We start from the raw sequence: 19,015 nt of genomic DNA on the forward strand, positions 1-19,015 counted from the left end.
ACATAGATACATAATAGACAGACATATACCTATGTCTGCACACGTGCCTGTGTCTCAACAGATCTACCAGCCTGGGACTCCATGCCATCTCCTGTTGCAGAATTGCCACTAAACCGCTCTTGGTGCTAAAGCCTGCTCCCTTTCAGCAAAAACTTATTTGTTTATTCTCCTCCAAACCTGATACAAACAGAAAGGAATATTCTCAAGGTCCTTTACATAGCTCTCTTTAAAGCCCTTGTGTATCCTAGAACTTAAAGAGTTTCTCTGAAATCCCAGACCCTCCACAGCTACTGTAATGTCCTTGGAGACACTGAGATAAGTCATAACATCATCTTCTGGAAACAGCCCTGGCCAAAGTTTGAGACACAGCATCCTCTATATGAAGGTCAGACTGCAAAAAAAATCTAGCAGAAAAGTTTCTCTCTAACATACAACTTAGGAGCCAGCTTTTCAGAAGTCTTCTCCAGAACTGCTAGACAAAAATGAAAAGCCATTGACAATCTTATGCTCTCACCTTTCAAACAGAACAAGATAGGGCACTGAGTAAGCTCTTTCATTCATTCAAGAAGCATCTGAAAATGCTGGAGAGTCTCCCTGGAGCTGTTGTGACTAGAAGCAAAGAGGCTAAACAAGAACTCTTAAGTTCTTCCTACTACTCTCAATGCTGGAAGAGTGGAGAGTCTGCCATAATTATGGGCCTAATGAACACTATTTCATTGATTGCAAACACGATTCTTCAACTGCTGCCTTAGGAACCATATTACAGCAGTAAAGCTTATGACTGGTACCTCCCAAGGGATATAAAGAAAAATATATTCTTTCTTTTCAAAGGACCTGTATTCATCACTTTTCAAAGCACAGGTTTCAATATTCCCACAAGAGAAGCAAAAAGGAAACATTCGCAAAACAATGACACAGTCACAAAATATTTAACTTGCAGGTGTCTAATTGGAGTGGGAGACAGGAAAATGGGTATTATACAGTTGAAATTAATGAAGGGCACTCTCCTACACCAGATGAGGTTCTAGCTATGGTTAACTAAGGGCTATGACATTTGCCTGGATAAGCAGAGGGCATGGCAAAGTTCTGTTCAGTGTAACAAAGTAAGGCAAAGTAAAGGATGAAACAAAGAATCCAGTATCTTAAGCAGACTATTCCTGTGCACTTTCCACGTGCTACATTGTAACTAGGACCACCTCATCTCAAAAAACACTATAAACATTATAGGACCCAGATGCCTTAAACTCAGGTGAGAAACGCTCACACTGTTGGTCAAGCAAGCCCTCCTTACCACTGCTAACTGACAGCAGGCCTTTCACTCCCACCCAATCTATAGGTTCTACTACCTGAACAGCAGTACAAATGAAAGGACAGAATGATCTGCTTACAACTTACTGTGTATAGCAGATCCTCTGGAGTTACAGGACTGATGAAGATGGTACGGAGACATCTGAGGCAAGCTTCGATAAACTTCAAATCTGGCGAAAGTAACCCTATGAATTTATACAAAAAATACTATTCAGTTTTGTTATCTTTGCTTATTTGCTTATTTTAGAAAATTTACTAAAATCAACTGCAATAAGTGAGAAGTACCTTGCAACAAGGCAGGGATGATATGGCAGTCTAGCAGGGATTTGACATTGTTCTCTGTACCCATTGCCAGGCTTCCAAGGACCACTGCGCACTCTGTTCTCAGTTCTGTGCTGGAGGTTTCTTGCTGAAGTAAATATAGCAACCTGGAAACAGAATTATTTTTAGAAGAAAATTCAAATGGAGGAAAACCTGTAAGCAAAATAAAGTAACCTTAACCCTGCTATGTAAAGAGAATGAAGTCCTTAACAGGACAGAGCCCAAACAAGAGAGCAGGATGAACATATTTTCCATAAGAACATGACTACACTGGTTTTACTTACCATCACGGTAAAAAAAATGCATTTCTTTTTGTGGAAATGTAATATAACATTGCTGATATCAGGGAAGATGCCTTTCAGGATACCAGGAAGATCCCAAATTTAAATTAAAGGAAATGAGCCTGCAGTTTGATGTCAAAGGGAAAGGGAACCTCATGCATCTCCCCTAGCACCTAAGGACATGATTACCACTTTGTGATTGCTGTTATCCTTGGCAGTGACGACTTCTGCATCAAAATTGCAAAATAATTCCATCACCAAGCACAAACGTAGGGCTGAGGATGATCTAAGTTTTGAACACTGAGAAATAACTGTACACTAACACAAAACAGGTCCAGATAAGTTTTATGTGCAGGAAGGTACCTGACTCGTAACTAAACAGGATAATTTCAAGCCTAAAAGAGGAAAAGTCTTGACAAATGCATGTCTTAGGTCTCAAAATTGATTCTTTATCCAATATCGAGATACCTTGAAACCCTTTCCGAAAACACCTTAGATTACACCAGTAGCACCTGAATCACAGCAGATGTCAAAATTTTTCAGTCTAAACTTGGGTCAGAGAGCCCAGAGAGGAACCAAACTCCTAACTCCTACCAGTACAGAAGGTAATCACTTGAAAACTGGTATAGTTTATAACCTTAAGATGACAACCACTTAACTAAGGGTTCCCTAGCTAGAAGTCTCAGCAAAACCAGAACAGGTAAGATGACTTGGACATTGAGAAACAATTCTCATGGATCTATGCAACATACACTTTTTTCTAGATTTTATTGAGCTGAAGTAGAAATACTGTCAATTTAGTATTGCATTATTCCATCTAATTTAAACAGGTCTCTTTGAAAACCAGTCAATATACTCAAACCTTCTCTAGGAAGAATAGCCAAAATTCAGTATCTATCCCAAACCTGCAGGGGAGAGAAGTTACTCAGACGAGCAGACCACTGAAAAGGTTCACTTGATCAAAGGTAAGTGGAAAAACAACATGAAGTGCAGGAGAGCCTAACACAATTTAGAAACATGGAAGTGGTCAAAAGCCTCCAGAGGAAGTGCAAGGAGCCCCACCAAGCAGTAACACGGAAGAGTACATGTAACGCACTCCAAATGCTTCCTGCTTATGCTTAGCATCCCGTAAGCTTGAAGCCTAAAAGGCCAATAGGCTTAACGACAGCATGCCAGAGGAAGAGAGCTGTGAGATCAAAGACCTCTTCAATACCTATAAGCAGGACATTCATTAAATGAAACACACAGATTACCCCAGAAAGATTATCACGTCCTGAGCTCTGGGAGAAGGGCAAAATAACCCCTCAATATTCCTTATCAATATATTTCAATGAAAAATTACTAGATTTGCAATAAAAAAGAAAGGAATGTGTTGTGCTGTAAACGCAGGACAGATAGCAACTAGACCCTTGACACATTCCAATGTCACCAGAAGCACAAGTTCTCCCCTTTCAGATGTAGCTAATCTTCATGGTTGGAAAAAAGTTCCAAAAGATAAACAAATACTACGGAGATAAAGAAATAATTCCTTCCTAAATGCAAAACTGGTGAAGTCCTCCTGCACGAAATAAGAGTGTGACACACAAGTTAATACAAAAGGAATGGTCATCATCCCTCCTTTCAACTTCCTTAGTCTTCAAAGGATCAGCATGTTGACTAGTGCAGCTTTTCAGAATAATCTCCATTCTCTTAAACCACTCCTTCCACAAATGTATCAGGTATAGGGGCTCATAGGTTTCTTCTCCCTACTGTTTCATCTGAAAGGCCATTTTAGAACTTCACTCCTCTGATGTTTAGAAATTAACTTCTAATACAGATCTATTCCCGACTCATTTATATCACATGGTCACATATACATATTATCCTTCAATTTACATAAACCATCTCATTTCTTACAGTGACCACCTCACAGTCACTTCTGCTGAGGTATTCTGGTCCAGACTGTCCACATAGCTCACTGGAGCCAACCTGCCACCGGCCTTTTACTTTACTGCAGGCCCCTTTAATGTTGATGGAATAGGGTATATTTAAAAAAAAAAAAAAAAAAAAAAAAAGGCTTGTACTACTAGTTGTTCCACAAAAGCATACTTCACACATCACTTGTGCAAAAATCAAGACTAATTGTACTACATGATCTGCTTCTGGAAAAGAATTAAAAATATACTTAAGGCAATTAAATTACATATTTCTAAAGCTATAAATTCTGCTAGTGTCTTCTTTGAAGTGTCAGCTGCACTATGTTCAAGGTGAAGATTAGTGCTGTTTCTAAAAGACTACAAAGGAAGCAAAATACAATCAGTGTTAAGCAAAATTATCGGGGAAAAAAAAAGCATTTTCAAGTGTAATGGGACAGAATAATCTTCCATTACCATTACTTATCTATAGAGAGCTGCTTTTGTTCTCTGCCTTCTAGACCAAGCAAGAAGGGACACAAAGCAGAAGCTTCTTCAGTAAAGTACAAACGGATCAAGCTAAAGTTCATCCTTGAAAAGATGTTAGGCTTGATTTTTTTTGGATGCTGGGCTGCTATCCCAGCAATCCCACTTGAAAACAGTCACAAAAAATCTCTGAAGTTCTCAACATACTTAAGAAGAGGGACAGTGAAACTCAGCTGTTAATAATAAAAAACAGAACATTTTCAGGACTTCATCAAGCCCCATAATCAGGCAGGGCAAAAATACACCTCAGGGTAACTGTTCGAAGTACAGTACCTTGTATTTTGAGATCTTTTATTTCAAGTAACTGTTTACAACCTAGACTATTTCTGGTGAAGTGTCACTTCGGTACCTTCTTAATATTATCCTTGCAGATGCCTGGCTTCCACAAATGCTCATGATTATTCTGTCTTCGCTCAGAAGCCGAAGAGTCATCTCATCCCACTTGATGATCTATCATTGCTCCATCTCAATTACAGATTGCTTGGACCCCCTTCACAAAATACCCCATAAGATAAAAACACTAAAGATGAGATTTTTGCTCCTACCTGCAAGTCAGCCAGCATTGTAAGGCTACTGCAATGAATAAGGAAAGCAAAGCTTAAAAATTGTACAATTGGCTATAACCTGTTCAAAGGTTAAACACTGATACGTACAAAGGTACATAAATAGATAAGAGCTTTAATCATAAATATTCAGCTAATCTTAATTCGGATAATCTCCAATAAACAGATGGATGCATTGCTTGCTGGAATTATCACAACTACTTATTTGACCTTGGAAGACACTTGTCTTCCAGACCATTGCAAGCAGACCTGATAACAATGCCATGAAATCACACGTAATGTATATACAGAGGAAGGTGTTACTAAGACACAATATTTACTCTTTGCTTGCACAATACTGAATAATTAATGCATTTGTAGAGGTTCACATCTGAACACGTGAAAAGTCCCAGGGAGCATCAGCCCCAAATTCTGCACTGAATTAAATTACAAGAATAGATGAAACAAGGTAGAACAACATACAAAATACTAAAAACAAAAAATACAACAAAAGCACAGCTTTCCAAGTGAAAAAACACCATGGAGCACTGGCAGAAACTAGCAGAATGCATATCCAGGTGCTTCTCCTTCCTCCAAGAGCCCAGAAACTGGCAGCTATTGCCACAGCACATCCCGAAGCCAACACCACATCCCAGTCAGAAAAATATCAAAGCCACTACACTTTCACGGCTATAACATGCCCTCTTCATTGCCTAGACAGTAGCCACATCTACTACATCTGAATGCAAAGTCAGACTGACAAGTCTGAATGTTATGTTGAAATATAAGTTTTCTGCTATCTTTTGAAACACTATTATAGGCCTAAGAACTGCATATTCATCTTGTAAACCCGAACCAGTAATACTTTTCAAACTGCATAACAGAAAATAATCACTGACCACAGATTTTTTCCAAGGAGAAGACTAAGTAGCAATTCTAAAAGTACATAAAATAACTTCAGTAAAATGTCTGAAGTGACAAATGCAGTTAAATATTTTTAGATTCTTACACATAATGACTCAAAAGCACGAGCAATTTTTATGACTTTAGTCAAAGAAATTAATAGTGAAAACAACCTCTAAAAAAAACCCTCAACCAGTAAGGAAATTGTCAGCCCAGCTACATTCCAAGTTAGGTCAAGTCACTCAGGGCCTTGTCCAGCTGAACTCTGAACACCTCCAAGGACGGAGACTTCTCAGCCTCTCTGGGTACCCGACCCAGGACTACACCACTTGCATATGGAAGAATTTCTTCCTCATGCTCAGTAGGAAATCTTCTTGTTGCAACTTGTGCCTGTGACCTGTTGTCCTTTCACCACACACCTCTGAAAAGAGCTTGCTTCCATCTTCCTTATCGCCCCACCACCACCACCTTTAGGAAACAGGAGACTGCAATTAGATGCTCTCTCAGTCTTCTATTTTCCAGACTAAAATAGACTGATAGCCTTCTTCATCAATTATTCTGTTGTCTGATATTCTGATGTCTCAATCTTACTTCTGAAAAAAATCAGATTCAGGAACGTTATTCTAGTTTTGTTATTCTATCCCTTAAAACAATAAATAAGCTTTAAGCATCACAAAATAAAGCACAGATTTCAAGGATCCTCCTCTTATTCTCTTACCTAGCATATTAGCCAAATTTAAACTGCTGCTTGATTTGAATTGATAAAATTCCTGATCGATAACCAATGTAAACCTGCAAAAAACATTTACAGTTTAAGTTATACCCTTAAAATGCACATGTAGCCTAAACCGAGATGTCACCATCTCCCTTCTGGAAGTGACATGTTAATTCACAAACTTGAACACTAGTAGCCTGTGCTAAGACCACTACCAAGCCGAAACACTACAAAGAAAAGACACAGCTTCTGAAAACGTCACATAGCAAACAGCACTCACGCGAGCATAAATGAGGACCAGAATCAAGTTATTCTCACTCCTTTCATTAACGATCTCTTGCATTTTAAAAATGATTCTTGCTACTCTATGCCAAGGCATGGCTTTTCTAATTCACCTTTTTGGGCCACTTAAGGTGGGCAGCTAAATCTCTTCCCCGTTCTTATCCCAAGATGGTACCAGTTCTCTACTATCGTTCAGGTACAAGAATATCCCAAGTTATTCTAAAACAAATGCCAGTTGCTATAACATGAGCTCTCCTCTTCGTTTCAAGATAAAAAGCTTATGTTCAAGGGCATTAGCACTTCAAATCTGCAGTTTGCCTGAGCCAAGTTTACTCTGCGGCTCCTTTTGTTTTTTTCTTTCTTTTTTTCTTCTCTCTTCTTCTCCTCCTCTCTCTCTCCTAAGATCACCCTACAAGCCATTTATCAAAAAAATAACTCCATCCTTTCTCTACAATTGTTTTATCATTTTAATGTTAGAAAATGGGAGCTCAACACACAACTCTTGAAGCCCTGTACAGGCAAATTTATACTAAGGAAACTTGAAACTTTTTAACTTGCAGAGCAAATTACATCAATTCAATCTAATATTATTTTTAATGCACAGCACAAGCTCAAATATTTTACAGGACTAGGTCAGTTGCTTTTATCAAAGCAATACAATCTTTATGTGATAAAACAAGCTTTTTTTGTTTTATAAAAATCATGTTAATAGGCATTATATAAGCGAGTGCCACCTCCAGGTTTGCTTTAAACACTTTACTGCTTTGCCCGGTATCTGCACGTCTTCCATGTGAAAAATGCTCTCAAGAATATGTTTCTGAATACTCTTTACAGCTTGCGACTCTTGCAGTTCCTTAGGAATAGATACTTTGAAATATCATAAAGCTATCTTCTGCATGGCTTTTTTAAATTGGAACTTACAGTTTCAATTAAGAGCACAACTCAAAGGGTGGCATGGGAGGTACATCCCACATTTACACATTTTGTTGCTGTGCTTCAGAGACAGGAGGCAGTACAGCCTTTAAACAAAAGTTGCTCTAATACAGTTCTGCTGAGTATGAAAATTCGCCTTGACTCACGCGTGCATCAAAGCAGGGTTAGCAGAATACCTAGTTCCAGTAACACATAATCCTCAGTGTTTCACAGGGAGAATGCAATTATTTAGGCAGGCCCTGATTCCTGAATTGCTCTGAAAAGAAAGCAAGGACATCAGTAGGAACCCTGCTGGGGCCTCTGCTCTCCACCCCTTTCACCACCCTGAGCAGAGGGCAGCTTTGCAAATACCAGCATCACGGCTGAAGCTCCTTCCCCCGCGCACGAATCGCTAGCACTGGGCACAGTTCCCACCCCGAGTCCTCCACATGGGGCGCGTAACACACGAACCTTCAGCACAACACACAACCAAGAACAGAGGAAGCAAACTGGAAACAACAGTTGCTCTTGTAAGGGTGTCCAAGAAGATCGGACAAAACCCCTTATTAACGTACCGAACAGACCTAGTAATAATACAGCCAACGTACTGCTCGAGTCTTGGAAAAAACCTGGTAACACACCAGAGCTCATGAACGTTGTAAAAAATATGCCGGACTGATGCTTAGTACACTTAATATTACCACTACCACCAGCGCTCACACGGCGCGGGTTGATCCGAACACCTTACAGCTTCGGCACAGCCGGGCTGCCGGGAGCGCCGGGGGATCGCCTGCTCACTGCCCTTGCTCCAAGGCAAGATTGCCGACTGTTAGAGCACCTGAAAGTTGCTATCTTGCCTCTTTTTTGAGAGCTTTGTTAGGGGAGACTCAGACTGCCACCCATAGCGTGCCTCCAGCCCCGAAAAGCGCAGCTACGCAGTACGTTACTGCCATGGGGCAGCCTTGCTCTCTCCCATGCCCACGCTCATCCATCGCTCAACGAAACGATACCTGCTTTTCGTGAAGGGTAGTTTTCCTGCGATTAGTGAGCTGAAGCAGCTTCCTGCGCAGTGGCACGAACAGCAGTGCAAGAGAAGCGGACGTAGGACGTGAGCAGAAGCACAGAGGGTTGGTTCTGGTGAAAAACTCTTTCAGTGGCCGGGACCTGTTAGGCCAGCTCAGCTTGCACAGCTGCCCCCTCAGATATCCTGCCAGGGTCAAAGCCTCCAAAGACACTTTCATTAGTACAATCAAGTCCCATTCCCCAGGCAACAGAGGAAGGAGATGCAAGACACGAAACCTGCGCTTTCATTGACCAAGGGGTTTTTGCACAAAGGATGAGGGAGAAAAAAAAAGTTGCAACTCAGTGCTGAGGAAATAGGGGCAAGGCTATTCCACAATTTCAGAGAAGAAAAATGCCAGGCAAAAAATAAGAAAGAGAAGCCCAGGACACATGCAGGAAGCACAAAGGCTCATTTGAACCCAAGCCATCACCTCAGTAGACTATGTTCAAACTGGAGGCAGAATCGGGACGACAAGGGGCTGGCACGTTCTCTGGACCCCAGCACCGTAACGGCCTGCTAGCCAGTTCCAGCGTGGAGCAAAGCAGACAGCTAAAATCACACCCGTTTGTTAGCTAAACCAGGACTGCAAATTGGAAAAATGCAATCATGCAGCGACATACCTCTAAATATGCTTTATGCGTCTCCTAGCTCTCGTAAAAAAATTAATAAGGTGCAACTTATGACATTTGCCTCCTAATTACACACCTCTACAGACGCAGCAGATTCACATGAAGCAGTATTGCAGGCAGTCCAAAATGCTTAAGGAACCACAGAGGATAGCAAAATGCTTCTTGTCAAGTTGCTGCAGGTCAACACGCGGGAGCAGGATAGCAAACGCTGCGTGCTGAGGAAGAGATTCCTCCTGTAGCCCTGTTAGCAGCCCTTCTCTAAGGAAGCAGCCAACAAAAAACCCTCAACGCCAACTCTGCGCACACTTCCTGATACAAATCACTTTTACGTCAGGTATCCAAATGGTTCCCCACTAAACCAAGGCAACTTTAAGAGGTATCAACATTGGATTGCAAATTGGAGATCAGTACTTGAGTAGATGTTAGTATTTCCTAGCTTTAGACATGCTCTTGCCATAAATTACTTTATAAACGATGTAACAAGATAAAGGATCATAAATATTTTGTGCATCACTAACCAAACCAGGTCTCTCTTCCAAAAAAAAATATGCACATTACACTTAAATCAGCCTTTTTTTTTTGAGCTCAAGTTATTTAGCTCAGGAGCTAAATTTAGGAGCTTAAAAGTATTTAAATTTCTAAAATTTCATCTTTTCTTCCTCAGCTTGAGTTCTTATCTCTGTTCATTCCTGCTAGAAACAAAGATCCTATTAGACATATTAATCTGGTTATCTGGTGTAGGAAGGTCTAATTTATCACTCAAAAAATATTAATATTGCCACGTTCAAATCTGTTGTTTCACTAACATTTCTGGAGTTAGTCTTTCTCTAGGCCTCCAACTGGTAATCTTTCTTCCTAGGTCTTCAGAAGAGACTTGCAGGCACACAGTACGCCCTCACACCCAAGAAGAGTTCAGGGTTTTGTGGGGGTTTTTTTGTTTGTTTGTTCTTAAACAAATGGTGCTGCATAACAAAATAGGTGAGAAGGAGACGCAGTGTCTCTTTTCCATAAACGGAGTAAATCTTCGCTGCTGAGATTTCTCCTCCCTCTTCCATCTCCTGAAAGTAACTGGCTGCTCAAAGTGGGAAGGAAAAAAAAAATCCAGAAATCCCCCAAAGATGCATTTCTTCACAGCTTTGCAAATGTATTGCATGTTAATACGGATAATATTAATGAGAACTGGCAATCCTGCAACATTCTTCATCATTTGGCAAAGAACACACTCCCCAACTAACAAGGATTTTACTTTCTTTTTCTTTTTTTGTAATTCTTTATCAAAGAATTTGAGAATATAAACTGTCAGACACAAAAAAGTAGTCAACAGCATTTGATACTATTCACCAAAAAAAAAGTTTAATTATTCCCTATATCATTTTCCATCATTCATTGGTTCTTTCCACTTTATAATACCAGAACTTTTCCAGTGAAAGAACTCCCCCCCCCCCCCCCGCCCCATGGCTAATTTAAGATTAGAAACTAGAAAATATTTTTAAAAATTAGCTGCCAACATTGTTAAACCTACTTGCCTAAATCAAAACTCTAAAATCCCCCGGCAATCCAACCTTAGACTATACTGAAAACTGAAGGCTAAGTTTGTTCTCTGAAGTAGTTCAATGGTTTTACTGCCTTAGCTGTATAGAAGAAAAAGTTATGTCAGAACTATGCAAGTTAATTCCTAAACCTCTTTGCTGTGTAATAAAGCTGTGCTTTCCCTTCTTTACCGAAATTTAGCAGTATTGGGTTCATGGATCACAGCATACCTCAAAAAACGGTGTAGAGAACCTCCATCTAAAATCATTTTGGGATAGTACACTGTTCAATACTTCTGTGCCTAATCCGAATAAGCCAATAATTAAAGAGATCTGTGTGAAGAACCACCAAACACAACATATATTTGCATAAATGCCTATTTCATTTACAATTTCAGCATCTAAAATTGTGAATTAAGGAATTAAGACTTCTACTGAAGCTATATGCATCACTCAGGAGAGAATGTTTCCTTATATTAGCTAACGATAGGTTTAGAGCTGAATACTCTGGCAAGTGCTAACATGTCCTGTCTGGGCAGCAGATGCTTCTGTCAAGCAGACATTGGCATTCCTAAAATTAAGGGATGGCCAGTTCTTTAGGAATCACGTTATTAGAAAAAACAATTAGAACAACTCCTAGAGTGAGCACCTGAATTCAAGGATAACCCCAAGGAAAGAACAAATATAAGAGGCAGTTCAACATGAAATCATATTGCAGAATAACAGAACAGTTGAGGTTGGAAGGAACTTCTGGAGATCATCTGGTTTAACGCCCTGCTCAAATCAGGGTCAACGTAAGCAGGTTGCTCTGTTCCAGCCGCGAGGTCAAGCTGTCTAGGATGCTAACGGACACTTTGTTGATGCGAAACTAAAATAATAGTTGCTGTAAGCACAAATCTTATCTATGCATACTAAGTTTGCTGTTGATCTTCCACTCAAACAGTAAACTACCTGACTTGAAACATTATCTGACATTTTCTGAGCAACTCCGAGGCAAGCGGTGAGCCACAGAACCTTCTCTCGCTACACTGCTGTGCGACTGCTCTCACCATGCTCGGCATCCCAGGACAGAAGTACTCGAGACGCAGAGGGCGTTCTCATGGTCGTGGGTCACCTACAGATTTGTAACAACATGCTTCTAAAGAACTGATCAAGATACTCGTGTGAACCATGCAAAAGCATCCTGCCTGAATTTTATTTTAAATGTTGAAACTGAGGGCAAGGAGGAATGATCTCTTAAAGGCGTCAAATGCTATCACAGATTTATGATTTTCTGTACTTAAATTTATCAGTTCAATTCTAATTTTCCAGCATTTGCCAGCTCCTACCACATACAAAATCATTTTCCAGATACTTTGCTTACGTTTCTTTGCTTACAGACTTTGGGATGTAACGATTTTTAAAATTGTTAAGTATGTGTTACTAGGTTACACAATTATCAAAAGAAGCAGTCTTAGTTTTTGCAAACCCCAGAAGAACATTGCCCAAGCTGATGGACCTTGATTATTATTTAGCAATAAATTGAACAAAATGTCATACGTGTCTGTCTATATTGGTGTGTTCACAGCCCGAGAAAAGAGTTATAAACCCAATGAGTTCTTACTAGTTATCACTTCCACAGACAATCTAACAATGTTCTTTGCAGAGCTCACAAATTTAAATTAGTGGAATGGATAAAAAATCATTAGCTGTCCAGACAGCATATAAATGTCCCCCAAAGAAATTTTTAAAATCAACATTTAACTAGAATCCTGAATAAATGAGTTAGGGAAAGGTTAAGAAGAACTGTATGAAGTTATTTGAGGTGGACCTACCTAGAGATAGACCTTTAGCTTCTGAAAAAAGTATACTACCATATTACAGCTCCAAGCAAGTGCTTTCCACCACAAGACTCTGGAGAGCAACAGCGAGCTGGAAATTAGATCATTTTTGGTATGTGAAGAGAATTATTTAGTGTTTTCATTATCATTTCAGAATGATTAGGTTTAAGATTTGACTTTAAAAATTCTGTCTTCTCTAATGGAATGACTGAACTTAGTGAGGAACTAGCTCTGAAGTTTAATATATTTTAAATATTAAACATTCAGTAATGATTAAATAAACAATAATTTGATTCAGATAATACTTTCAACAAAAATAGTATAGGCCAGGGCTTTAATATATAGCTAAAAGGTGCTGGAAGACACAGCTACAGTCATGACTACCTTCTCTTCCCTCCGCCACCTAGCAGAAGAAAGAAGAGGAGAAAACGTTATCACCGACTTGGAAGGTCCAATTATTAATTGGATTCCAAATCACTGAATATCTTATCTTTCAGGGTATCGGAGTTTTACTGCCCATTTCCTGTAAGTCAAAACAAAAAAAATGCACATGATCTTCTGCAGTACAGTGAAGAGAACTGAGATTTGCAAATCTCTGGACATCAAAACAACCTATTTTTGCGATCATTTCTTTGAATGTTTTACCCAAATCCATCTCTGTATGCCACAGAGCTTAGATTCTTTACTGTGGAATTCAGACACAGCTTAAGAGTGAGATCTTCCACCTACAACAGTACCCTAACCTATTCATTAATTCAGTGGCCTTAAATGTAGCTGCTATCTAGTTTGTGGGCAAGTATATTAGGAAAGCCATAACCTGCCACAGAGGCGAGAGGGAAAGACTACTCAGCTTCCAAAGGTAGGTCAAAGAACAGCAAGAGATTTGGATGGCCCTGTTAACCCACTTCAGAGCACCTCTTTAGTTTCCCTATGCCTCAAGTTTCATCAAAGTGGCAATGAATATGGGGACGGATTATCAGCCTGGATTACGCTGGAAGCTAACTTCCTTGCCCAGCCTTTTAACTCCACCAGAAATGGGCTTTGATTGCCGTTGATATAATGGGGGCCAGCACACACTACAGGCTCAGTGCTACCAAGTGATTACTGCTTCACTGAAAGTCAAACGCAGCATCAAGATAACTTGCAAAAAAAAAAAAAAAAAAAAAAAAAAAAAAAAAAAAAAAAAAAAAAAAAAAAAAAAAAAAAAAACCCACACATTTGAAAATTGGGATTTAAACTTACTTTCTGTGAAGTAAGGAGACAAAAGCAGCTGACAAAATACTTTAATAGAGAATTACGATCCCGAAGAGGTGCCCGACATGCTGATGGGCACACAAGCTGAGGTACTCGTTTTTGTAAAATCGTTAAGGAGGAGCACACCAACAACTGCCACAAACTTCCTTAGGCTCTGCTGGCATTTACGTAGGGTAGAAGAATAAAGAAAGTTATAACAATTGAAGGCCAGTACAAGAAATGAACAAATTTTAGGCAAAGCTGGCTTTTTCTTTTGTTTTTAACTCAGCCTGGACAAACTTGATCTCGTGGCATTAAAACATACTTTGCTAAGTACACTCAAAACAGAGGATGCTTACTTTTGTTCTTACGGGGGGAAAGGTTTGACACTGCAAAATGAAATTACAAAGTTTCCTGTACTCCTGAGGTTTCAGGGGCCATTTCATGAAGTAGAAGGTATGTCCAGAAAGCCACAGAATTCCCACCAGCTTGCTAGAGAACAAGAGAAGTTTTCAAATAGATTACAGACCAGTTATATTGAAGTCCATTTGCAGGAATTCTGATGAAACTCTACAGCATCCACAAAAGCACCAATGGGCATATGATGCTATTTAAGATTTAGTCAGTGAGAATTGTCTTTTCTTACAATATCCCAGTCAATTTACCTACATCTGGTCTGAAAAGCATTGGGGATAACTTGTATCGAGGGCAAGCACGAGCATTTCCCTTTCAAGATTTTCCCCCATGCACTGATTTCTTTGCAGTTATGGGCTAGTCGTATAATTTACTCAGACAGCCAGAAGGTATTAACAGCAGGGGGGGAAAAAAAAGGAATTCTCACAACTGGGCACAGAACAAGTAACAGCAGAAAGCAGGAAGAATGAAGGAACATAGAGTTCTACAGAATTTCAGAAAAAGTAGCATCAAGTTTTGGAAGTTAGAGATTCTCTGGCACTTTCAAAATGTGAATCACAAGGATCAATGGGAGTCACAGGAATCCCTTGTGGCCTCCTACAAAAAGAAAATCTTAAATTTTGCATGAAATTCAGCAAATGTCCACTTCAATCTTTCAGTCTTTACTGAGGTCTTCTCTTTGTCCTGCTTACATTTGGTCAGAAGAGAAGATAATCCATCCGATTTTGAAGGGTTTCTCCTGTCCCCAGCTAATCCCTAGGGAAATTAGGAGATTAGCCTTGACAGAGAGCTCAGGCTACCAATGAAAAGAAGATATAGCCTGCAAACAAAACGTGTTTCTTGACAAGCCAGTAGAAGCTGCCCTCAGGCAGGACAATTTGGGACCAAGTTGCCATGTAAGCAAAAGGATCAGAGAAGGGTCCCATACTGCTCATACAAGTAATGTTCAATGTTTTACTTTCTCCCTTGCTGCGAACTGTGGCTGAAAGGAAACTGTAGAAGAGGGGTGAAATGAAAGCTTTAGTAAGCAATCCAGTAGCTATAGTTACCTGTAGAATTTGTACTAGTGGAACCAGGATCCAGGAAATATTAACATCAGCTGAAGGAGTAATTCAGCAATAAAGTATGACCAATGATTTTTATCTTCTGAAGCAGGTGGAGAAGAGAAGCAAATTATCTCAGATGTTTATTATTATTTTCAAATTAAACTTTTAACATAACCTTAAACATTTGCACATGTGAACTCACCAGGTAATTGGCTAGAGAACAGGATTAAGATACAAGCACTTCCATCCATCATTAATACTGGCAATGTTGAAAAATAGATTTCATTCCTGGGCTCATTAAGTTTAATAAAAATCACCAAGACTACTTTAGAGAATTCCATGAAATTCCAAATTAAAAGCATTGCTTAACAGCCTGTTCTGTAATATATGAGTTTAACAGATATTTCAAGTCTCTCAGTTACATTAAAGAAAGTATGCAGTAAACTATAATCGTCAAAGATAAAACAGAAAAGTGCCTGTGATCTATGGATCGTTATTCCAGATCTGTAGTGAATCAGTGAAAAGGAGAGTAGCAAAGGACATACCTTGGAACTGCTCCCAAAACAATCAAGTTGGCTTTTTGTTTGTTGTTTCCAATTACAGCATTTTTCATATCTCTGTAAATCCAGAAAGAAAAACAAACCCTGGTAAATTATGCTGAGGTACTGAGGGCTTAAACTATAGAATTTACTATTTCCATGAAGGCTTATCAAGTAGTCTTTCACATCTCCATGCTCCACCTACAGGACTGAATATTGCTTCAGGGCACAGTTTCCACAGTCCACGGTTAAATACCCCACAGCTTCTGGGCTTCCATTATGCCCCAGCTTATTCAAGTAAGCAAAACCCCAAGCTCTCTCACATGCACACTAGACACAAAGAAGTCTCACTACTGAGGAAAAGCAGACAGACTGGTTCATTATGCCCATATATTCACTAGACCTCTAAAAGGAGAAAAAAAAATCAATTGGTTTGGGAATCAAACGCTGACAGTACAAGGTATTAACTGAATACTCTACTGGGCGCAGGAAAAGACAAGTTAAAAGATAAAGAAGGAACAAGGAATTTTCTCCAGTCTCCAGAGACCAGGTATTCACTCTCTTCTTCACCACAGACTTCCTTTGTGATTCCAGGCAGGACACCAAAGCAGCTGTATCTCAGACACCCAAGAATTAAGTGGGAACAAAGGCGTCTTCCTATCTCAGAGGCACTGTAAGGGGTAAATACATTAAAGGCATTCATACTCCGGTAACTGAATGAGGGGAGCATTTTGCATTTTGGAGAGAGAGCAACGGGTTCTGCGTATCACCTATTGAAATGCATGGTTTGCAATCTTATTGCTCATAAAATTGCTGCTGTATGCTAAAAAGCACCACCTTGCTTTTCTTTTTTTCTTTTCTTTCCTTTTTTTTTTTTTTTTAATCTCGATCATATTGAACACATATGAGTAACCAGAAAATCTGAAAGAAAACCAACAACTTTCAGAAAGTCAAGATGACATACTTTTAGGAAAAGCTCCAAGCTGTGACAACCTTTATAAATCCAAAGAACAAAGCTAGTCTAACTCAGATCACTTTTACAAACAAACAACAGAAATACATGACCCTAATGAAATTACTAATTTCACAACTATCAATAGTATGAACATTGGCTGCGTACTTATTTTCTTCAAATCATTTGGGAACCGCAGTGATTGCTTCAGCTGGTGTATTTTCCAATAACCATATGCAACTTGCCACTACACTGCTTTCATCTGCTGTCTGCTTTTTCAAAGGCTCCCTTCATATCTAAAGTTACCTCTTAAAAAGGTACGAACTGGGGATAAGATTCAGCTGCCTAAACATAAGTTTAGTAGCACCTCAGTTGCCCTGAGGTATCTGAGGGATTTGCGAAGAGTTAGCACATATGATACAGGACCTACGGAGCAGCTGCTGGAGACCAGATGCTGTACCATAGGGAATTCAAAACACTACTAAATGCTTATTTTAGGCAACTGAATTACACCCTAAATACTGAATTCTAATGAAAGATTGGTCTTAACAAAGACAAGCATCTAAAGTACAGCTCTAGATGCACTTCTTTGCCCATATGCAATACAAAATTTCCACTAAACTAGAGTTACAACATAATCCAATTAACTTCCCTAATTAAGAACATTGATTTCTATTCTTCTCTACCAAGTAATTCAAGCAAATTGAGATTGATGTTCATGTATCCTCTCTCCTTCATTTACCTCTCTCTCGTTGAGACAGAGGAGAAAAAGTTCGGAGCTCAGCTACCAGCTCCGCTTACAAGTAAGGCTGCCTAACACTTTCCATAAGAAGATTTGGGGTTATTTTTTGTCAAACTATTCAGCTGGTAGGATATTAAAAAAAAAAAAAAAAAAAAAAAAAAAAAAAAAATTAACAGTTTGGAAATCACCTAGAATTGATTAGCAATTTTTCAGAGCATAATGGAAATTAAACAGCACTAGCACTTCTACACTAATGCAGAAACTTGAAGTTCTAGCGTTCCTACCTTGGCCAACGTTGCATCTTACTTTTCTTGTGAAAGCCCACCCAAGCTAGTTACCTATGAGCAAAAAGGAGATTCAGTCTAGCTGCGCTGTTCTTTAAGACCCACCTACCCTGCATAAACATAATACTACAATTCTTATGCACTATTGAATGCATGAACTCCACCGTAGCAAGCAGTTGACCTGTTTGACTCGCTTCGCTCCAGTTAAGTAAATTTCTTAGGCAAGAAGGTATGCAATACCCGGACTGAGGCAGACCAGAACCTTCATAAACCTCAATTAGTAAAAGGTACTTGCCAGTTCTTCCTTAAGTATTTCTCCATGTGACTCACCCTCCTGTTGCACGCAGTCACCTAGCCACAGAAGGGTATTCTAGGGATTTTAACTCAATAGAGCCTGGCTTATTTTACCAGCTTGGGTACAGATCTCGGAGCTCCAAAAGGGGAGCACCATTTAAAGCAGACTGAACCCCAAGCAGTAGTTCTGTGGATCTCTTAAAACAGGCAGAGTCAGGAAGCCGCTTGACTTGTCAAGTGAACCACTACTTGACTGGAATCTGCCTACCTAGCTCAGCAGTTTTAACAGCTGTATAGCAGTAGAAAATGTGAGACCATCCTGTTATGTCTCCCCTAATTTTGGTGACATTATATAGACAGCACAAGACAGGATTTAGATGAAAAAAATAAGGTCAAAAGACTGGCTAGGCTGGAAATCCAAGAAAATTTAAGGAATGGTCTTAAAGGTTTCATTAAACTCAAAAATTGTACTCTAGTGGTTTCTACACTGAAGACTTGATACAAGAATATCCCAGAAGTTTTAGAAGCCTTGCAAAATACAAGAGTCAGTCCAAAACAAGGGCTGAAAAAATCTCTGGACATTTCAAAGAAAGGGAAACTGTACCAACAGATGAGCTAGGCTCAGGCTACTCCAGGACCCATAAAAGGCTACCTCTCTTATCCTCCGACTCCAGCTCTCAAAGTCATCAGAAAGGCTACACCACATACCCACGAAGGTAAAGTGGCATCTGATCAGAGTTCAGCCTCATACCTCTCGAGATACAAAAG

The 19,015-nt window shown here is 39.5% G+C and overlaps 1 protein-coding gene across 1 annotated transcript in view; it reads right to left on the reverse strand.

Moving 5' to 3' along the window:
• ARMC8 (armadillo repeat containing 8) overlaps positions 1-19,015 on the reverse strand; it is a 64,452-nt gene that overhangs the window by 32,608 nt on the left and 12,829 nt on the right. The window contains exons 3-5 of the mRNA XM_085303931.1: positions 15,982-16,053; positions 1,594-1,736; positions 1,396-1,493 (exon numbers count right to left, since the gene is read on the reverse strand). Coding sequence (XP_085160057.1) covers positions 1,396-1,493; positions 1,594-1,736; positions 15,982-16,053 — 313 coding nt within the window. The remainder of the gene's footprint in view (positions 1-1,395; positions 1,494-1,593; positions 1,737-15,981; positions 16,054-19,015) is intronic.

The sequence above is a fragment of the Rhea americana genome, unplaced genomic scaffold, assembly GCF_003343005.1.
Source record: "Rhea americana isolate MKP2758 unplaced genomic scaffold, rheAme1 scaffold_200, whole genome shotgun sequence".
Lineage (NCBI taxonomy): Eukaryota > Metazoa > Chordata > Aves > Rheiformes > Rheidae > Rhea > Rhea americana.